Source organism: Netta rufina, assembly GCF_964035555.1.
Source record: "Netta rufina genome assembly, chromosome: 3".
Taxonomy (NCBI): Eukaryota; Metazoa; Chordata; class Aves; order Anseriformes; family Anatidae; genus Netta; species Netta rufina.
This window is the reverse complement of record NC_140125.1, coordinates 44,112,916-44,136,083: the sequence shown is the minus strand read 5'-3', so window position 1 is coordinate 44,136,083 and position 23,168 is coordinate 44,112,916. Positions and strand designations below refer to the sequence as shown.

Here is a 23,168-nt window from a genome sequence, read left to right as displayed (position 1 = left end):
AGTCTCATCGAGTTGGCAATTCCCCTGCCTCACTGAAGCAGCTAGAGAAGTAAAGGATCGCATCGCCTCAGTTGTAATTTGCAGGGAACTCGTGCACAGAGAGGGGAATGGGAGAGATGGGGGAGAAAGGTTAGTCTCTGCGCTTTGCTTTTACTGCTCCAAGGGTGTTGGTGTTGATGTAGATGCAGGATAAAGATAGTCTCACCTCGAATTCCTCCAAAGCAATTCTTTCATGTGGCTGCCTCAGTAGAAGGAAATCTTTATGAAATCGCCAGCGCACCCACCCAGACATAAGCCAGGCACTAACTGTTCATGTTTAGAAACAAACTTTCCCCATAGGTACATTATTCATCGCCCGTCACTTGCCAGTTTTCCCTTGGAAGACATAAACTAAACACTAGGATGAAAGGCAGCGTGCCGTCGGGTCTCTCCCTGTGTGTAGCAGCTGGATGGTGCAGCAGCCCTGTAGGTTCTGTCACACACCTCTACGCGTCCGCTGCCTCTGCGGTGCATTCCCCAAATCTGCCCTGCTCACAGGCTGCACAGTGCTCTGTGAGCACTTGGCAGGGTCCTGCGGCTTCCATGAGAATTCCCACATCCAGCCGAGTGAGAAGCGTTTGCTGTTTTCAAACATTATTCCAGGAAAAGAGGAAATCATCCTCCCGATCCATCCTGCCAAAAGACTGCGGGCATCCCTGTTGCCTAAGAGACAACAGGTTGTTGTTATAACAACTGCGGACCAGCTGACCTCCCGCTTCCTTTCGTCAGCCAGCTGCAAACATCCTCGGTCATGTAACAGCCTCAGACCCAACATCTGACCCCGGTTTATGCAATCCCCCTGTGACAGTTTCGTAAGCTTTTTTGTCACTTCGCTTCACTCGGTCGTTTGTCAAACGCGCTCAGGGCTGGATCGCCCAACGCGAACGCTTCAGTACGACAGAGAGCGTTATGGCCAAGCCCTACATCTCCAAGGCAACCCCATGAGCTAAAAACAAAAGGATATGTGGAGCTAATTCCAGCTCGGACTGTCTGTGGTGTTACGAGACATCCTTCGGCTGGTTATTTAAACTGGGGGGGGGCATCACAAAGATAGCATTTCTCTCTAAAGCTATGCAGCCCCTCAGCTGGCTGTGTTTGCCCTGCACAGTGTCCAGCTGGGCTGGTATCAGACTCGGGCTTTCCTGGAGGAGGACAGCTTCGTTCTCCTTCAGCTTGGGCACCACTTCAAGGTGGCCTCTGCTGACAGCACTGCGGCAGAGCAAGCGCCTCACTGCGGGGCACCGGCTGCGAGTGGCGTTAGTGGAGGTCCCTGCCCAGGGCAGCACACCTCAGGGGTGAAGGGAGTGAAGAAGTTCCTGTTTTTTTTTTTTTTTTTTTTTAATTAATTTTATTTATTTATTTATTTATTTATTTTCGTGTATGAGATCTGTTATGGACCTTGCATGCGGAGCACAGCCACACGCAGCCCTTGTGCGACATCTCAGTGTAATAACCCTAAGCGTCTGGGAAAACCTTGTCGGCTTGTCCCGAGGTTTCTCACTGTTTGTTTGTTTGGTTGGTTTTTTGTTTATTTATTTATTTATTTATTTATTTATTTATTTATTTATTTATTTATTTATTATTCCCTACCCTAACTCCTCACACCTCCCTTTCTCTCATCCTCTACACCACCGAGCCCCGCCCTGAGGGCACTGCTGCCTCAGGGGTGTCCCCCCTCCCTCCCCTCCCGGGACTACAACTCCCATCATGCCCCGGGAGCGCTTCCGTCAGGCACCGGCGGGGCCGCCTCTCCGCGGGGGCCTTGGTGGCGGCGCGGCGGGGCCTGGCGGGGCGAGGATGAGCGGCAAGGAAGGTACCGGCCGGCGGGGGAGCCTCGCAGCTTTTAAGTGGTTTTAGGGAGCTTTTGGTTGTGGTCCCCTTCTGGGGGGGGTTAAGGGAGCTCCGCGTATTTGAACGGGTGTGGTTGGGCGCAGGAGTTGGCCGGGTTTGGCCCCCGGGGGCACAGGGCACGGCTGTGGCGGTTATAGCGGGGGGGGAGCCGTTAAAACGCGGGTGGCTTACCTGGGGTGAGGGAATGGCGAAAGGGGGAAACGGCCCAAAGCCGTTGGTCTGCTTGCTTACAGAAGACCAATAACATAAGTTACAATCAGTTATTGTACAATAAATCACTACCGCTTGTACTGGTTTTAATGATTTCTGTTAAGTTCTGCATCTAAAATACCTTTTTTAAAAAGGTATAATCCTGTAGGCCCTTGCTCACACAAGATTTGCCATGCAGCGGTGCCCTTGCAGAAATAAAACATAAAAGGCTATGAACAGCTTATGAATAAAGAGTTGGGATCCTGGTGTGCTCATCCACTGAAATTGCTAGGGGTTTTTCTAGTTTTCACTAGGAATGTGGTGGAACAAGTGGCATGGTGCTGTGTAGGTGACATCAGCTGGTAATAGGGGGTTACCTCATTCTGTCTGTAAAATATGGATAGAATCATAAAGGCTCCGAAGACAACATTCTGAGGTTATTTATGTTCTGGCAAAACTATTTTATTTTTTTTTTCTTCTATTAATAGGATCGGGTGGGTTCAGAAAACGAAAGCATGACAATTTCCCACAGGGTCAAAAAAAGGAGGAAAAAGAGAATGTTAATCCGTCTTCGCCTTTGATGACATCTTTTAAATGTAAGTAAGAATTTGGAAAGCCAGTTTGTAAAAATGTGTGTTGTGGAATTTGCTAGGAATTATGTATTTAGTGTTGGAATAAGCCAACTTTCTCAGGGAGGGGGGGGGAGATTTGAAGCTAGTTGGATTCCTGCTTCATACATTTAGAGCTTGGTGTTTTGGTTTCTATGCAGTTAAGTCTCAAGAATTGGATCTGGCATGGTTGCACCTGACTCACGACTTGTTCCCTTTTTCATCTTAACTCTCCTGTTCCCGCTGCCCACCCTGCTCATGCTGAACCTGATGCTAAGTAAATTGCAGAAGTGTTCAGGCAGACAAAAGGTGCCCAGGTGCTTTGGTGGCAGAGAAATGTAAGAGACCTGCACAGGTGCAAAATCTCCACCATAGTGGTGACAAGAGGAGGTGGCTGCTTGTAGGAAGGCTGAGAAGGCTCTTAACTGTTACCCCTAGCTCTGTTGCACAGGTGACCAAGCTGTCAAATGTAAATCTGGATGCATTGTTTTGTGAGTTGTGAGCTGTTTATACGTGCGCTTTTTAAGAATGGGAGTTTAACAAAATAAGGTAGATCTTTCTGTAGACACTTATTTCACTTTAAGTGCCTTTGTAAAACTAGCTTATATTTCCATTTCTTTAAATAAGCAAATGTAGACTTTCCTCAAACCAAAGTGTTTTCAGAAGATTTAAATCACATTTAATTTCCTGTGAATTTAGTTTAACTAACTAAATTTAGCCCTGGCACAGGAAAGGTGGTCTTCAGAACTGAGAAGCCTCAACAGATGAAGGAAGAAGATGTAATACTGTGACCAGATTAAATCTCAGTGCAAAATTTTCCTTGTCTCCCCTCTTTTCTTTCATGATGCTGAAAAGGGTGAAGAAGTAAGAGCTGGATGACTGTTATAGATGGTCCCTTCAACACCATGTAATTTCCTTGCTGTCCCTAAACAGATGTTTCTTTTTTTTCCCCCTGTATAAGTCAGCATGGTGGGTGATAAACTTCAACCCCTGAATTTTTACCTTAAATAATGTACATACCCTTGCACTCTAAATTGAGTACAGTACTTTCAACTTTAATTTTTCACCCTCAAATGTAACATTTTTTTTTGAAGTGCTATTAATTGAATTCAAAAACAACCCTTTTTTTCCTCCTCTCCCATGTGATACTGTCAGTGGTGTCTGGTGAATTTCAGAACAGAGTAAGGGAGGCAGTTTATCCTGAATTTTCAAAGATCCACGCTATGTATTCCACTGGTGCTTATAAGCCCCGGAGTGATGGAATATTTCTTCTTGACGATAAGTCAGTGGTGGACTTAACTCTCAGAATTTGGTGGAGACACACCAATAGGGCATATGAAAGATCTAAAGATCAGGAGGAACATTTATGGCTTCTAGAGATAAGATGGGGGAGAGAAACAAACAACAGAAAAAAGAGAATCCATTTTTTTGTCAAGGCAATGAGAAGTACAGGTTTTTAGCTTCATATAAACTTGCTTGTCTGTGAACTGCTATGTTTTTCTAAAGGATAGTCACTTGGTAGACCCCTTAAGAAAGTAACCTCTGTGGTTTTTTTAGCATCTCCTTGCACACTTTAACACCTCACACAGTTATGCAGGATGTTTAAATTCTCTTAAGTATCTATTAACAGTTTATTTAGTGGAATAATAGCCTATAAAATGTTAATGTTATATGTGAAACATTATTATTCATAGTTTTCACTAAGAAAAGTAGATACGCATACTCTCTTTCTTCATCTTCATTCTAGTTAGGCAGAGAGAATTTACAGTAAGTAAATTAGAAAGTTAGAAATCTTATTTTAAATAATGTTGCTTTGCTACTTCTAGTTCTTAAAGATGTTAAAATACTTGGCTTTTGGCCAAGTCTAGTTCTGATATAAAATATAAGCTTTCTTTTCACTAGTCTGTTTGTTTTTAACTTGATGAGTCTTGTTTACTAATGATTGCAGGGTTTTATTTCTGAATTGTCTTTGTATATTTGGGTGAAAATCTAATTCAGTTTTCTGAACAGAACTATGGCAGAATAGATTTTACTATTTAAAACAAGTATTTTAGCTTACAATGGTTTGGGCTGCTTAAAGTATCATCACTGTTGACATGTATTTAAACCTGACTTACTAAACAGAAGTGGTATTACTGATGAATTTTGCTATTCAAAACTGAAGTTTCATAGACATGTAGTTGTGTAAGGATACGGATCCATTCCTCAAAGAGACTTTGAAGAGCCAGAAGTCAGAGCTAGGTTCCTGCGTGCTTGTGAGTGTTCTGTTAGGCACGTTCCTGCATGATGGGACTTGCTGTATTTTGTTCAGAAATGATTTTGTGGCTTTGCTGTGTGGTGAGCCATGCGAGATGTGCAGGCAGCTGTCGCACAGCAGCTCCGGCAGACAGGGGGCAATGGTGGTCTCCACAGCACTGCCCACGCTGCAAAAAGGCACCCCAGAGAAAAGGCTGGTGGGGCTGAGCCCCACAGCAGTTCCTGTGGTACAGGATCTCTGCTTTTCCCCTACGCTGCGTGCTGTGCTAACCGTGCTTGTTTCTGTAATCATTGACTCTGCAGCGTTTCAGCTGGAGCTTGACACCAGGCATGACAAATACGAACGGCTTGTGAAGCTCAGTCGTGATATAACTATTGAAAGCAAAAGAACGATATTTCTGCTCCACAGGTTTACCAGGTGAGTCACACTGAGAGCAAAGGTGTTCACAGAAACCTGGAAGCTGCCTTGTAGTGTTTTCTCTATTTGTGATGAATAGCTGCAGCGTTTCCTTGAGAAAGATTTAATTATTTTCCCATAAACATCCTTTAAGGTGGATATGAGGTAATGAACACACACTCCAGCTAACGAATTAATAGATGCTGCTTCAGGTTTTGTAGTTGGTTTTACTGAAGTATTAAATAGGATCAAAGTAGTAGAGTATCTCAGCAGATGAGAGCTTTCCAGCTTCCAGCAAGCTGGGAGAGAAGAATGTGCACACTCCCTTCAGGTTAGCTGCCTCTGCTTCTACTTCCCTGTTTTGGTTTTTGCAACCCCAGCCTAGGTCATCAATGCAAGGAGGAGGAGGCAGCGTGGGTTGTTTACTTCACTACATTCTGCAACCTAAGAGGCTTGTGTGTGAAGTTTTGAGCTTCTATATATTTTGTGTCCTCGTGAACCTTCAAGCAATGGTTGAAAGCCATGGAGAAAATAGAAAACAGGAAAATGAGAAGCTTTGCATAGCCTGTTGTATAGAATGTTTACTTGTCCTACGTGTAACTGCTATCACGGATCTCCCTGTTCCTTCTCCCAGATTTATTTTTTCTTTCTTACCAGCACACTTCTGCTGTAGTAGCAGCTATTTATAGGTACTGTAGTAGTAACAGTTATAAATAGGGTTTAGGAAGTTGCTCCCTTTTTAAATTGGTCTTCTGCGAAGAGTTATTATGATAATTCTAGTAACTGCTACAGCCTTGATTGTAAATAGCCCCACTGCAGGGGCCAGGTCTGCTGGGAACTGGTACAAAAAGAACAACAAAATTCCCCTTTACTCTGAATTTTAGATACCTGTTTAAGATATTTGTGTTTTGAGGAGAGTGGAAGCTTCCCATGCTGCTGTTTTTATTTCCCACTCCTTTGCTTTTAGCCATTAATGTGGCTTTACTTTCAGAAATCTGTTTGCTTTTGAACATTTCATTGAGACCAGTCTACATGTAGTCCGCAAATAGACTGCAAGCCTAATAGACCACATAGATTATTTAGGGTTTGGGGAGAGGTGATTTAAAAGGAAATCAGATATACTTGGCAGGTAAGTTTAGTTTATGCTGTTTGTAAATCAGATGTTTCAGTTGTTTCCTAATAACATAGGTCATAACTACTTTCTAAAACTCCATATGTATGTCACGTGTGTTCTGTAATATATTACAAAACGCTGACGTTTTTTAGAGAGGTTAATGAACTTCTGTAAATGCTGCTCATTTTCCGGAGTACTTTTTTGAAGCCTTTGCAAGTGTTTCTTATTGTTCCCTCTTCAGCAATTGTTACAACTATTATCTGGAATAAATATGCTACCAGAACTAGGTTTCGCTGGTCAATTATTTTCACAGTAACAATCTGCAAAATCTTTCTTTTGGAATCTACAATAGGTGTTAAAGTTTAAACTGTTTCTTTTTCCACTACATTTTTTTCTTGAAGTCATTGAATATGTATTAGTAAATGAAAATTTAACTTTTCAACTGTTTGATCATATTCTGAAAGTTGCTTTTTCAGTTTCTGCTTTATGATTGCAGTGCTCCCAATGGGGAAGAAATACTAAATGAATCTGAAGTCAAGTTAGATGCTGTCAGACGAAAGATTAAGCAGGTTGCACAAGAACTGATTGGAGAAGACATGTATCAGTTCCACAGAGCTATATCTCCAGGTAAATTATTTTAAAATAGGGAAAATATTCTGTTTTGCACTAAACTCCGTTTCTTACCTAAAAGTGGTTTCTCCTCATGCAGCAGGTTTGAATTTAGCACATATCTACAAACATATCTGCAATACATATTTACAAATCAGGACTCAGATTCATCTTTGGTACTGGAGAGGCTATTGTCCTACAGTCCTGTTAGCACTGCGGTTAAACAAGAATTTGTTGCAGCTGGAAAGCTTTGGACCTTGACCTAAACTAAAGCTGGGAGTAGTTCTAACAAATGTACTGGCTGCTCCTCTGTGACTTAGAGGAGTATGTGCAACACGCTCGTTTACCTGAGCTGAAAAGGTTATAACTTGGGGGGTGTGGGGTGTGCATGCATGTGTGTGACTAACTCGTGAAATGACTCCATTGTGAATTGATAAAGTTAACTTAAAATCTCTAATTAGTATTTTTCTCTTCTGAAGACTTGGAATATGCTTCTGTCTAGGTGCTCCAAGCATTAAATGACAGTTTATACTGCCTTTACTAACATCCTTGAGATGTTAAGTATCAGTGCTTTCATCACTTTTGCTGACAAATGACATTTCTTTGCTACTGAATCTGATTCTTACCTAAAAGTCTTTTGCCTTGTTTGTGGCAACATATGAGTAAAATCTGTAACTGCTTCTCTGACATACTGGTTATGCTATAAAACTATCTTGCATTTACCTATCTTATTTTAGACATACTGAAATCCTGTATATCTTTTCTTGTTCGGGCAAGACTTCAGTTGAGGAGAACTGAAGATCTGCCCCGATTTTATTGTCTAAAAAGAATTCTATAATCCAGAGGGAATACATCTGTGGAGAGAAGTATTTTACAAGATAAATACTGCACAAGTTAACTTTTACACAAACTTAAGTTCACATAGATAAGTAAGAGTGAGTCAGCTCTTAAGTGAACGTTCAGTTTGGAACTTCTGAAACAGAACGAGTTTGCCGTGCTAGTTTTCTGTGACTCCAATTCCACAGCCACTTGTGGTGCGTTGGGTTGTTCGGATTAAATATGAGGAGTTACTCTTAAAAGAGCCACTTACAGCCTGTGTGAATCTTGCTGCTATTTATTGCTTAGTACTGTAATGAGGCAATGAAAAGGAATAGATGATTCAGAACTCTGACAGTACAGGTGACCTCAAATGGGGAATAATGCTAGTTCAAGTGCTTGGATTTTCATTTTAAGTTCTGTTTATAAAAGCTGGGAATCCTTTCATTCAGTTTTATTAACACAGTTTTTTGAAAAGTTTTTTAAGACCTGTAAAGTTGCCTGAAAAACCAGTGAAGTTAGTCCCCTGTGACTCGTGTAGTATTCTTGGCTATCTGTGTAATGGCAGCATTTGAGGTGTGCTGCCTCACGGATCTTTGTGAGACCTCACAGTACAAGCTGTCAGCCTTGCCATGTGGGCAGAATTATTACAGGGTAACCAGTTACCACACTCAGTAGCTTCACAAGAGTTTTATTTTCATAGTATGGGGCTTCCCATGGGTAAATTCAGAGCCATACCTACAGCTGTTTTTACTGAGGGGAAGCTCACCTGGGATTAGCTGACATTAATCTCAATGTAAGAGTATGCCTAAAGAGCAGACATATGGGAACTTTTCTTAACTTCTATGTGTACCCATGTCCTATAATGTAAGGGAACAAACCTTACGCTAGGTTTCTACTTCCAGATTTCTCCTCTGATTAAAAACAAAGTTGTTCTTAGATATTAAAAAATACATCCCTGCCAACCTGAAAAGTTAGTTATATATGAAAGGTATGTAAACTTGAGCCAGCAATAACAACTTAGGAAAAAAAAATTAGCAAGAAGTTTCTGTTCAAGCTTGCTTTGTTTAGTAAATACTCATACACAATTAGCTACACTAATTTTCCTTCATAATTGATTTCTGACTTGCATAAAGATATCTGTCAGCATCAAAATGGAATGGAATAAGCTCTTCAGAAAACAACTGAAAATATCCTATCAGGCACAGATCAGCATTTCTAAAACTTGTCACCAGTGTTTTAAATATGAGCTCTTAAAATGTGTATGTCTCTTAAAATGGTAAAGATATATCTGACCACAGTAGAATGGGCCAGGTTATGATAGACCTCTGCTACACATGTAAAACATATGTGTGTGCCACTGAGAAGACAAGGAATGCTTTTAGGCGTCATTTAAATGAGCTTGTGTGTATGACAGATATGAAATGCAATCTTTTAGCCTGGGCTTTGCCCTCACCTTGTTCATTGAATCCTCCGCTCTTCAGTTAGTTGTATGGAAGGAAAAAAAAGGGATGTGCAGGCTTAAAGACTTGTAGATCTTGACAGAGCTGATGCTGGGATCAAGGAGGTGACAGAGATGTGAAGATGCTTGCTGTCCGGATTATGAAGCTGAGATAGAAAACCTAGAGACATGAAGAAAGAAGGGACAGTTAGGTAAAGAAAAACAGTGAGAGGGAATGCTGAAACCCCATGCCCCCTGCTGTTTGGGAAGAACTGTAATTGGGAGGGAAAACAATGATAAGAATTAAGAATGCTGCTTTTGGTTTTGTTTTTAAGTCTAATGTTTTAATTGTTGCTTTGCTTTTTTCACAGTGGAAGCAGTTTGCGTGCCTTTCTGAATACAAAGCTAGGAAAGGTGCTAGATCTTTTGTCTTCATGCATTTCCTAGAGCTGTAAATCTTGGCTTTCACCTAGTTTTCTATACTGACTTTGTGTTTTAAAGAAATTCTGGAGAACTAGTTAAAAGTTACACTCTTTTTTTTCTTCAAAAAAGAATAAAGAAACGCCTACGTCCCATATCTCAAAAGCAGCATGTCCAATTAACCTCAAACTTCCTAAAAATATTCTCCTTTGTCTTGAAACCAAACATGAAACATCCTCCTGTTCCCCACCCTACGTCTCTCAGAACGAGTAAAAGGGATCAAAACTGGGCTTATAATGGAAACTGCTGTAGCAGCCTTAACTGGGGAGTCATAACTGTCTGCATAATAAAGCTGCCTAATACATATTTTATTCAGTATAATAACTGTTAGCCTATAAATAGAACAGTACTATGAGTATAATGCTTGGGAATATTGTTTGCCACTTGCAATTGTTGAATGCTTTTTTTGGGGTTACTCCAAGCAGTTGTTCTTTTGACTTGAAGATAAAACAATTCTGGCAGAGCACTAAAGGAGTTTCATGCTTTCCCTCATTAAGAATAGTGCTAATGGCACGCAGGACGTTTCCCCAAAGGACACTTGCATGAGCTCAAACACTGAGTATAGCACTAATTGAACAACAACAAAAACTGATGACTGTTTTCTACACGTTTCTTAACAGTACAGAGTGTCCCAGGGGATGATTAAACAAGCAAACAAAGAGATACTGAAATAATGAAGTCTTTTTTTAATGTGGAGCTCTTCATTTGTTCTGGTAGAAGTGTTCGGCTTTGTTGATATTTTTAAAGCTTTACTATTTGTAATATAGAATTCCTGCTCCTTTGCCCCACTTCGCAGTGTATACCTTATATATCCTGTGAGGAAACGTGTACTGTTGCTTTAAAATCCTTGTGAGGTGCTGTGCAAGAAAAGGGCCGAGAATGTTTTTTATGAATTTATGGAGCGAAGGGAGGAAACTTTTCAGGATTATATATATAAACTCTAAAATATTCACGTAAAATGTCAGTAGTAGACAGGAAGAAAACCTGTGTAAGCTTTAAAGGCCAGAAAGGGTATGCCCTGCGACGTTTTAGGATTTATACAACTATTCTAAGTACGATCTAAATTTATTCTGTATAAGTACAAAGCTTGTCTAAAGCAGAGGGGAGCCAAGAGATGTGCGATGGGTTGGTGTGTGGGGATGAGTGGGGTATCTTTCTAACATGAAGTCTCCAGCTGATTGAAGCTTTACTCAGTTTTTTGTCCCTTAGCAATATAGGATAGGTGCAGTGTGAGAATAATAAGGCTGTTGAGGTGTTACACTGTTTTCTCAATGGCAATTTGACCGAGAAAGCTCTTAGGAGTGATAGTTCAAGCTGCACGTTGCTGTTTATACAATGAGGTCATTAGGTTCTGCTCGGAGCAAGCCTAGGTGTGGTGTTATCTGCACAGCTGGTAGCAGTGCATAAAACCTGGTGTGGAACGAGGAACCCAGATTTTTTGGGGGGCTTCCTCGCTAACGCAGCGTAGGGTGGTAAGAACGTGTAACAAACGTTGCTGGCCGACCTTGCTGTTTGCTGTGTGTCTGTGCTAGCAGGAATGGTGAATGGGGTGCATTGCACAGAGCAGCTCATTAGCTCTTTATCATGTCTGCACTTGCTCCGAATAGGATTAGATGATGAGGCTGTAAAATGTCAGCACCTTGTCAAAGCTATTGCTCCGTGACTGCTGCTACCCATGATGGTGCGGGAAGTTCTGTGTAAAAGTTCAGCATTGACGCAGTCTAGCTCACAGTTTATCTTGTGCAGGCACTATTGGTGTTCTGAGAGAACGATATAATGCCGCTTATTTTTGTCTCCTGTCTTGTCCCATCTAGAGTCGCTTCAGGAGTCTAATCATACAGCAACAAATTACGTTGTTGGGTTGGACAATGTTCGTTTAGTCTGCATGGATGAAAAGGAAATACTTTAGTTGTGCTAGAGGACCATATTTTAATTTCATTATGCAGTACTGCCAGACTTGATGCTGTAAGAAATAATATGGAGATGGGCGAGGTCTGTCCAAGTAGGCCAGATTTAGATGTCCTAATCACTTGTTTAAGTACTATTGTTCTTTTGGTATTGTAAAAGGGATTCTGCTTAGAACACAAACTAAACGAACAGTCCGTGTAATGACTTTTGTATTACCTGCTCTTTTGTTCTTACCTTTTTCACTCACAAGATAGAAAGAACATCTTGTACTTGATCTATGCTAGCTGCCTTTTCCTATATATATATATATATATATTTCTAAAATAAAACCAAGGTTAAGAACAGTTCTGCACATCAGAAACAGTAGAACTTTTTGCTTTTACAGTTCAAAAACTGTGATAAAATGGGTGATGTACAAAGGAAAAGCTTTTTACTGCATGAAGAAGGGTGTCGTGGGTTGGAAATGTCTCACCCAGGAAAAAAACTTAAATACACCTAAAACATGAAAGGAAAGCTATCCATGAAGGAAGCAATCAGCTTTCTGCAAGATGGTGGGAAAACATAATAACACAGGAACAGGATGTAGCTGAAGAATTAAAGTTCATCTCTTTGCTGCTGTGGGTGAGAGGTAAAATGCCAGAAATGGAAACAAAGTTTCCTGATTATACTGAAAAATTAACGGAATTTGTGGTGAAGAAGCCAATATTTATTACATATAACTTTGTTAATTCCTCTGCTTGCTTTCTTTATTGCTCCATTTCTCTGATGTTCTTGCACTGCCAAGTGTGCCAACAAACTGTCAGACTGATTCTCTTCACCCTGCAAGTTGCTTATTTGAAACTAGATATCTTCAGATTGTTGCATTTTACTGCCCTTTGTTTATTTCTGTCTCATGCCTTTTTTCTAGGTTCTTCCAAGGAAAGTAAACACTCAGCAATTGCAAAGCCTCTCGTGTTTTATGTTCTGCTGCAGGATTTGTACATCCGTTCACAAAAATTTAAACCTGGGAAAATGAATGTGGGTTGGACGTGACCAGTGCTCACACAGAGCATGCCATGTTTGATGGAGGAGCTGTTGGGTTCACCATACTCCTTAAATTCAGCAGCATAAGAGCAGCTATATACAATCTCCTAAAGATGTGTGCTATGGATTGGGCCAGGTTTTCATTTCCTAGTTCTAATATAAGATCTAACTGTCCTGAAGCTCTGCAGCACTATTACAGGAAATACTGCTGTTGTTTACGTGACAGTCTGAAACCTGTGACATTCTCCTTTAATTTAGTTTCGTAGTTAGCAAATGGAGGAGTCCTTGTGCAATGACTCAGGAGTTGTTTTAGATCCTCCAGCTGTTAACATCAGTCATTCACAGACCGGAGCTCTCCAGCCTTTATGGGAACTGAGTGCTGCTGGAGAATTAGAGAAGATTAGAGAAAAATGTACACTCCTTTTTATGTTTAAAATCACACAGGAGAATGTGTCATAGAGAAGCTCCATGACAGGAAACAGCTAGTAGAGCACATCATGATTAGGTTTTTGTTTTACAGTCGCATGGTGAGAAATAGGGGTTGGTGGGTCATGATGTGCCTTTTTTGTCATCTCCACTGATCTGTATTTATGAGAATATGTGGCTACCATTAGGACTTCTGATCAGGTTAGGTTAGTCAGGACTTTTACACAGAAAAAGCCTCATCTTGAGGAGGATTTTTTATTGGGTTTAAAATGAGAAAGCTGTGTTGTGGTAGGTGCTCTTCCTTCTTTGATCATCGAGCATACTGGCTGACTCAGAGCTTCCTTTGGTATCTGAACAGTTGCCCTCAAGGCTGTTAGTAGTGTAAAATTTGCCCTCTAACTGAATGACTTTAAAACTGGATATCAGTTCTCAGAGGAACTGGAGGTAGTCAAAGATCAGGAAGACTACTTGTCCCAGGAATTTATATATATTTAAGAACTCATGTAGAGCATTGGCTCATCTCCAGAGTTTTTCACTTTTTCTTTTTTTTGAAAAAACAGAAAACCAACCAACCAACCAAAAAAACCCTCAAGAACAAAACATTCTGTTAAAAAGTAACCATGATACATCCCTTGGTTCTTCAAGTAGTCAAAATAAAAGGTTGTGAACTTTTCATTCACAGTGAGTCATCTACAAGAAAACTAGCATTTATCGTATGTACACATGTTTCTAATAACAATAACAAAAAAAGACTCAAATTGTTCTCTGCAATGAGAGAATAAAATATTCTCTGCAGGGTATTTGTGCCTGTTTGAGAAATGATTTAACTCACAGGCACCCATGCGTATTTAACAGTGAGCATGTATTTGTTTATTCAGTTATTGGGGAAAAAAGACTAATCTTGGGTTTTCCTTTTCCCTAACTTTGGTGTGTATTCAACTTTAAGCAAAGTACAAACAGTCCTAACGCTTAGGCATCTGAAATGCAACATTTCAAGGCATGCAGCTAGAAGGGAACAGAGCCTCAGGGTGGTCATGGATGAGTCAAGTAGCAACTGACTAATCAATAAAACATTGGGCTTGGTGAGAGAAATTTGTATCAATTTAGTTATTGATTTAAAAGTAAACCAGTTTAGACAGATCACTGCTGGATTTAACATACATTCTTATTTTAGTTACATTTTGTTAGTAATCAATATAAGGTAGCACAAAGTCTATTTCTCTGTCAAACTTTCCCATCTCTGTTTGCACTGGTTGCCAAACTGATTCAAAACTGAATTGTTACAATGGAGCAGCATGCTTATGCCAATATGGATTTAACTGTGTTTTTCTCTTTCCCAGATCCTTTCAAAATTCAAGGACTGTACGCAGGTCTCCCTGTCATAGTGACTCAGGTTTTGAAGTATTACTCAGTGAATGGAAATAGCAGAAGTATTATTCAAATTTGTAACCTTTTATGGACATTTTGCTCTTGTGATTTTATTTGTATTTGCTAGTTACTCCCATTGTATAAAATCTGTTCCTGAGTGGAATTAAAATTCTTCTAAGCCTTTTTCACAACAGGATGTCTATGTCGTGAGCCTCTCAGAGGATAGCTGGCTTCATACTCTTTCTGTATGCTGTTATAAAATTAACCTTTGACTTCACACTCACAATCAACTAAACAGCTGTTGGATTGTTTCACAGCCACAGTTTTAGATTAATTACTTCAGTTTTTACCACTTGTGTGTGGAAAGAGAACTGTGAATCTAGGGAATTGTTGCCAAAGCTGCAGACAAATTGAAATGGCTGAGGTGTGAATTGTCAGTTTCATCTTAATAGGATGCTAACTTTAAAGCATAATGATTTAATTTGTATATTAATACTTTAAAATTTATTGCTTGTACTTATTTCAGTTGATATACTTGGTTAATTAATTACTCATTTTACCAGTTCTCTTATTCATTGATCAACAGGCTAGTAGCAGTGGGTTCTTTAAATCTACCATCTTTCCCATGGTCTGCAGAGTTGAGTAATAAAGGCTCTCAGTTTAACGTTTTTTTTTTTTCTCAGTTTGGAATTTCCACAAGAATGTGACTCCTTTTTTTCTTTTTTCCTTTCCTTTTTAAGAGAGGGTAACCTAGCAGCTTAAATGTGATAAGGTAGAGTTGTGACTTTGGATTTTGGAATGAGTTTGCAATTGGGTAGTTTCATGTGACTCTCCTCGTAAATAATGTACCTTACCCATCATATTGTGATGCCAGAAGAAAATAGTTGTAACTAACTGTATATTTTTCTACCATCTTTCTGGTGGCTGCTTTTGGCCTATGATTCGTGCATGGTTTAGTGGAGGAGCAGGGGAAGATAACACAGGCTGTCATCTACTTGTTTCCTATCCCTTAATAGAGACTGCAAGTTTGGGTAAAAATATGTAGAGAAAGAGGAAAGTGAAGGGTTGAAGAGAGAGAAGGAGATTAGCTTAAGAAGAAATACAGAGATGAAGGTTGTTCAGGAAGCTAACCGCATTGACATTGTTAACTTCAAGGACTGAGAGGCATGAAATCCGTTTTAACCCATTTTTAACTGCTGAACTGATGCTTAAATGAGAATTGCAGAATCACAGGATGAATGAGGTTGGAGATCATCTAGTCCAACACCCCTGCTCAAGCAGGGTCACCTCATGTTACACAGAATTGCATCCAGGTGGGCTTTGGATATCTCCAAGGAAATAGACTCCACAACCCCTCTGGGCAGCCTGTTCCAGTGCTCCATCACCTGAACTGTAATGAAGTTGTTTTTCGTACGGCAATGAAACCTTCTGTGGTTCAATTTATGCCCATTGCCCCTTGTCACCTATCACTTGTCACCACTGAGAAGGGTTTGGCCCCATTTGCTTTAGATTGTTCCCTCAGGTGTTTACAGAGGTTGATAAGATCCCCTCTCAGTCTCCTCATCTCTAGGCTAAATGGGCCCAGCTCACTTAGTCTTTCCTCATAGGACAGATGTTCCAATCCCTCAATCATCTCAGGGAAATTCGAGTAAATTAAATGTTAGGAGGAAACTCACCTCTTGTTCGATCTGTCATTCAAAGTTAAAATTTCGTGCATACAGGCATATGCATATATATATATATATATATATATATCAGGTAGGATTACATTTTTTACCTTTACCTGACTCCTCCAGTTACGGAGTTCATTACCCATTTTTAAAGCAGAATTACCTTTTCCTACCCCTTGCACATTAATTTGACTCTTGGCTTGAGAGCTCCAATGACTTGGGTTTTTGAAAGAATCCTGATTTCTTGCTAGTACAACACTGAGTTTCTTAGAAAAACTGCTTATCTGATATTTCCCAGAGTTTGTATACGCAGACAAGGGTAAATATCTTTTACATCAGATGATTCATGTGGAAGAAAAATGCACAGTTTTTCAGGCACAAAATCTCCATTATAGATAGGTGCTCAGAAGATACCTCAGCGTAACTTTCCATTTCTTATGTAGAAAATATATTTTCAAAATATGGAAGAGTGTGTGACTAACTTATCACTAGTGCAAGCTGTTTGTGTAAATGTAATAAAATATCAACATGTTTAAGTGTTACCTTACATTTGTAATATTAACAAGTGCTAGTGGAAATAATACAACACTTTTTATTGTTTTTTGTGAGTGCATGCTAGAAAAATATTGCATAAAAGTAGCTTTACGAACGATTCTATTACTGGCAACTCAATCTGTAAAGAAGCCAACTTTGGAATAAATCCAAAACGAGCACAAGGGGAAGGTATTGTTGGATGGTGTAGTGAAATGGGATGGGGTTTTTCACCTTGGGGATTATTTGCTGAAATTAGCGGATGTCCTTCCGTTAAGCTAAAACATACCGTGTTTAAACATCCTTCTACCTGCACATGAAAACACCTTATTTCAAGGTCTGGGGTCATTAGGAAGTTACGTTGTGGCTATGTCTGGAAGAAGGGCTTAAAATACTAATATTTTTTCAGGGAAGTCGTTACCAGTCTGTTTGCGATGGTAACAATGTCAAATAAAGTTTTGTAAGGCTTGATTATAAATACAGGGAGGGAGATCTGCTAAGCGTGAAAGGTAAAAGCAAATGACAAACCGTAATGTGTGCATAACTTCTGTATGGTGGTGTTAAACTGGAGTGAAAATAGTGGATCAAGGCAGATCGGATGGGAAGAGAGGAGGCAAAAAATGTGGGTATGTGTATGTCTATATAAATATATATATACACACATAAAGAAATATAAGGAGGAGCCAAACAGCCTGGGAAAGAACAAAATATGTGTGGAGGAGTTAAACTGCAATGAGTTAAAGATGGGAGTTAACATTGCTTGAGAACATATATTGAGAAGTTTGGGAGCTGATTTGATCTCTCTGAGAACTTGGGTAAATGCGAAGTTGATTCTTCATAGCTGGTAATCTCCACGGGTGGCAGAGAGATTCTCACAGATGTCATGTTAAGTGCTGCAGTATGGTAGTTCATAGCTTACCCACAGGAAAAGCCAAAATGTCACAATGAATTACCGGTTGTGTTATGTCAGTACATTAAGTCAGGAGAAGAATGGGTGATGAATCTACCTCTCTGCAACTTCTGAAGTTATTAATCTTAGAAGATCCTGAATAGCTTTTCTCCAGTATTCTTCAATGACTTGTGCCCAGAATGCTTTACCTGAATTCAGCTGATTAAATTACTGCATTTATTTGCCCTTACAGCTGTGTACAACAAATAGTTGTAGTAGGATGTTCTCACTTGGGAACAGCAGTGTTGTGTGTGGCTCTAGTTGGTGGTTCTGCTTTTCCCACTGCTGCTGTATAGAAGCGTAAAGGTTGTGTACTGAATTGCATCCACTCACCCTGCAAATACGTATTTTAAAAAGAGAAAATGCAGGTCATTCAGCATACGTTACTATGATTGTAATGTGAAAGGCCCACAGTCACCTTTTCCCTGGAGGTCTCCTCCAGTTTTCCTGGGCGTTTCCACTTTCCTCTTTTATTCAAATCGATGCTCCCTTCTTTTTGATTTAGACTTTTTCTTTAATCCCAATGAAGAATAAATTATCTGCTTATCTCCATAGGCTGAGATCCTTGCCCTGTAGTGGTCAGTTGGGCTTTTTATCGTTATTCTAATGGAACCAAGATTCTACTTCTGGTACCCTTGGGTACCTCCAAATTTTCTCACTTTACATACTGGCAAAGCTACTGTCTAAGCCTAGCCTTCTTGCATGATGCCACAGTGTCACCTCTCTGCTTCTCCCAAAGTGAAACTATCCCCTTAAAATTGTTCAGAATTGTTCTTCTGCTAAGATTTGTCACGTTACAGTCTGTTCCTTTCACTTCCTCTTTTGGCTCTCTCTCCGTCCCTAGGTCAGATACACATGTATTGTTTTTGTCTTCAAAACTTTTTAGCTTCATCCTGCCATGGCTGTCTGCTCCAGGTTCATTTCTGCTTTTTTTTTTTTTTTTTTTTTTTTTTTTTCCACCAGCAGTGCCAACATCAATCTTCCGCTCATGAACTTTTCCCGCATGCTTCCCCCAAACCTGTCCTGTGCACAGAAGGAAAAATTGACAGAACCTGTGAAATCACTGTCTGAACATTCGAGCTCTTTTATAGATCTCACCTGTGCTATAATGCATACTGAAAATCACCATCTGTCAAGTAGGTAGTGAGAGGCAGTTGTGACAGGTGGCTGCAGATGGCATATAAAGCTGGTACAAGCTATATTTGTTATCCTATCTTTTATTTCCTTGCCAGTACACCTTTTGTTCCTCCTGCATGCCTTATTTTTAGAGTGTAAGTTCTTTTGGACAGAGCTGTTGCTCATCTTGCTGAACATCACAGCCTTGTCTGGTTGTTTGTGTGTGTGTGGTTTTTTTTTTTTTGGTCTGGAGTTATTTGTAACAATGTGTGCTTTGTCCTGAACACAAATTTCACCTATCCTGAATGTTTTAAGGAGCTTATTCACTAATTCCTACAAAATAAAGAACTGGGAAATTAATTTTAAAACAAGTATTTACTGCTGGTCATAACATGAATTAAGGGAAAATTTTCTTTATGTATTTTTTTTTTTTTCAAATCAGCTGTCTTGCCTTTGACTTACTTGCAGTCTCTCTGTACTATGTCCCGTGTCTGTGACCTCATGAAACAGTGATTTGCACTCTCCATCATACAAATGCTGTATTTTACAAGCTTCGCTATGGGGAGCTGCTGTTCAGCATGTTTCTGAGAGTAATGTGATGCTTTGTACTGATATTACAGAAGGATCTGAATGAAAAGTTTGCTTGGAGTAAAAACTTGAAGATGTTTATCTGCTGTGCTTTTGGTCTGATGTTTGTACTTCAAAAGTGTGCTACGTTAAATAATGATTCAGTGTTATTTCTGGAGTGTGTTCTTTTTCTGCTAGTAACCTTAAAATAGTTTTACTTAAAAGATTTCTGAAAAAAAATCAAGGATGGATCATTACTGTAAAGTTTGAATTGTTAGCTTATTTATGCTGTTTTTGCAGGACTTCAAGAGTATGTTGAGGCAGCTTCATTTCAGTATTTTATTAAAACACGATCTTTAATTAGTGTTGAAGAGATCAATAAACAACTAGTATTTACAGCGGAAGACAAGGAAGAAACAACAAACACGGTAAAAGTTTTTCTTTCCTCATGTGACAAATATCTTTCAGAAATGGTTAATATGATGACTGGGCTCAGCCACATTTTTGGCATCGGATTAAATAAGGCCAGTGAGTGGAATGGTGTTACATAGGCATGGGGGCTTTGACTCGCTTATTCAAAACTTATTTAGTTTAGTGGTAAACTAAATCAGTGGGATACGAGTTTGTTTATTTCACATCACCTTTATTTAGGGCAAACTGAACACCTAGTAGGCAGAACCATCCAGGATAGCAAAATACTAAGAAACAAGTATAGAAGAGGGATTTTTAATGGCCAGACACGGTGCTTTTTTTCCCTTCTTCATTCTGTTAGTAAGATACTTGCAAATAGGGCCAGGTTTTTAGCTTACGTTCTCTGGTTCTTACCAGTAGTGGTACAGTTATTTTCACAAATTGTGAAGTTGTTAACTTCTGCACACACACTGCAGACCAGATGGGTGAATTTGAGTGGATGCTACACTGTGGGAGCAAAGGAATAGAAACAGATGTATGTTATTTCCCATCCACCACTATTTTGGAAATAAAAAGTATTGGAAACTTGAAAAGCTAACTTGTCACTCTGTGATGACTTCTCCTCATGAAATATTTATTTAGATAATGTAGTGAACTAGGCTGACATAAAAATGATCTGAGAGAACTATACCTAACAACTTCTTCTAGAAAATGTTTTGAAATTCAAGATGCTATTACAAAATGATATGACTTGTTTTTGTAATGCAGGCTCTCTTGATTCTTGATTGCTTTGGTAGCTTTGGACAGAGTATTCAATGAAAATTTAAGTCTATTAGGCTGAGATCTGAGCTAAAAAAAAAAAAAAAAGACATATGCAAATAAACATTGGTACAGATGCATTTACTCTGCAAATAAAGGTGATAGAAGCACGGTGCGTTTATCGTGCTTGTCAGAATGGAAATCACATCTCAAATGGAAAGGATGCTTTCAATACCTCCAGCATGCTGGAGGGAGATTAGTAAATAGTACTTCTGAAATCAGACTGTTAAGTGCCACGCAATTTCAGTTTCCAGAATGTTTGTAATTACCATTGCTTTACAGTTGCATTAGAGAAACTAGTGTATATTTGAACCATTTTGCTCTGCTTTTTGCCTACTTGTCTTTACTGGGCTTTGTTCTGATCTGTCCTCAGACCTCCAGTTCCCAGGATAAGCAACCACACACTTGGAGCCTGAAGGTAACACCCGTAGATTACCTGCTGGGAGTGGCTGACCTAACTGGAGAGCTGATGCGGCTGTGCATCAGCAGTGTTGGAAATGGTGACATTGACACACCTTTTGAACTGAGCCAGTTCTTACGTCAGATCTATGATGGTTTTACTTTTATTGGCAACACTGGACCTTATGAAGTATCGAAGAAGCTGTATACCTTGAAACAGAGTCTGGCAAAAGTAGAGAATGCCTGCTACACGTTGAAAGTACGGGGATCTGAAATCCCAAAGCACATGCTGGCTGATGTGTTCTCCTCCAAAACAGAATTGATTGACCAAGAGGAAGGTCTGTCTTAAAATAAGGAGACTGTCACAGCCCAGAAGGGAGAGGACTTGCATAGATAAAGCTTATTAGTTATGGTTTGTGGGGTTTTGACTCCCAAAGCTTTCTAGTTAGAGACATTTTTAGTTTTATCTATGAGAAGATTGTTTGCAATAGTAATTTGTAACCAAAAATACTTTTTATGATGTGCAAGAGAACAAATGATTGACTTTGTCCTCTCAGCATGGAATTTCCTGTATTGCTCCATTGTATCCCCTTTCAGAATGACCAAATGTTCCCCAGTGGTCTGCACCAGGGGCTGTCCGTTGTGTGAGTCACCTCAAACTGGTGTGGTCACTACAATCAGTTTCCAGCAACCGCAGCAGTGAAAAAAATGGTTAGGTACTGTTTTATCAATAGGTTTCTGCTGAGCCCTGTTTTCTTTGTATTTGGTTTCTGTCCTCAAGTACTGTCTAAAACAACACACCTATGTGTAAGTTCATCCCTTGACTTGAACCTGAGGTGGTCTCGAAGGTGCCATGTAACGTAAGTTTTCTCTGACTAATTCTTTTAAGCATGAAACTGAAGTTAAGTCAACTTTTCGCCAGTTGGTAATGAAGCTAATTACACCAGGTAAATATTACCGTGCACTCATTATTCTGGGGCTCTGTTTAAATTGAGCCCTCTTTAAGTTACACAGGTTCTTTAGATGTTCTGATATGAACTACAAAATCCATTAAAAATTGGGGAATTTATTTATTTACATTTTCTGTAACACCTTCTAATGCAGAATCTGTCATCTTTGCCAAGTATTCTTAATACGCAGAATCTGGTGGTAGGGCAAGCACTTCTTGTGTCAAAACAAGCGTGGTGTTGGAAGTCTGTTCTCCGTTGTTTGTGCTGCCCTGAGGACCTCCAGTGGGGTTGGACTGGTATAAATGAACGAGGGCAAGCCAAGCTTTAAATATCTGTTAGCAGGAACTATATCATGTGCATGTTCCTATGGAAAGGAAATTGCAAACAGAAATAAGGCAGACATTCCGACTTCCACATTTATCTTTGAGGTGGGTATGTCACTATTGGCAAAAAATCAGGGCTTTCTGCCGGTGTCTGAAGTTATGGAAGTCTGATAATGTACGTTATGCTAAAGGAAAGCAGATAAAACAACATGATCTTTAGACTCCAGGAAATAGGCCTCCCAACTGCAATTGAAAATACTGCATGTTTTTTATTTCCACTTCCATATGCTGTGATACTGCCAATATTTTTCCCATGAGCGTGTCCTGAGTAGCTTGGATCATCTGATATATGGACAGAAATGGGTAAATATGTTTCTGTCACATTTTTCCATTGTTTCCATATAAAGCAATATGTGGTGGGTTTAAAAAGGAGCGGTTTTTTCCTATTGTTTACTACTTTTTTTTTACAATAAATTCTGAAAAGCAATAACTGCCTGTGTGTTGGTTCTTTTGCCTGTCAGTCCTAGTCGTAAATAAAGGTGTGAGTTACCCACTGATGCGCTTTTTAATCACAAATAACTTTTCACTCTTTCACTAATTTTATTCAGTGAAGTCTAAAAAGCAGCTAGGTTTGAAAATTTGTGTAATCTTGCATTTTAATGTACTTTTTTTTGAAATTCAAAGGATTCAAATGACAAAAAAAGTTTATCACTGGAATAAATCTGCAATGGTACCCATATTTTTCCCCTTGTTTCCCCTCCATTTTTTTTTTTTTTCCTGATGGGAGGAGGTAAAAGAAAGGAGAACACCTATTGATAAGGAATGTTTATTTTTTTTTAAATGCAGCTAGTACTTCAGTTGAAGCAGGTAAGAGAGTAGTGCTGTCTTTTAGCACAGCTAGATTTGCT

General features: G+C 39.6%; 1 protein-coding gene across 1 annotated transcript; it reads left to right on the top strand.

Annotated features, from left to right (window-relative positions):
- The first annotated feature begins 1,756 nt into the window (after positions 1-1,756).
- TSNAX (translin associated factor X) lies at positions 1,757-22,744 on the top strand. The gene is made up of 6 exons (XM_084284567.1): positions 1,757-1,852; positions 2,568-2,675; positions 5,247-5,361; positions 6,951-7,081; positions 19,659-19,786; positions 20,962-22,744. Exons 1-6 carry the CDS (start codon positions 1,837-1,839, stop codon positions 21,334-21,336), a joined length of 873 nt encoding a protein of 290 aa, XP_084140693.1. The 5' UTR covers positions 1,757-1,836; the 3' UTR covers positions 21,337-22,744.
- Positions 22,745-23,168: the final 424 nt, after the last annotated feature.

Coding starts and splice junctions, on each gene's coding strand:
- TSNAX (XM_084284567.1), top strand. Junction 2,676..5,246: donor TTTGATGACATCTTTTAAAT/GTAAGTAAGAAT, acceptor TTGACTCTGCAG/CGTTTCAGCTGGAGCTTGAC. Junction 5,362..6,950: donor CTGCTCCACAGGTTTACCAG/GTGAGTCACACT, acceptor TTATGATTGCAG/TGCTCCCAATGGGGAAGAAA.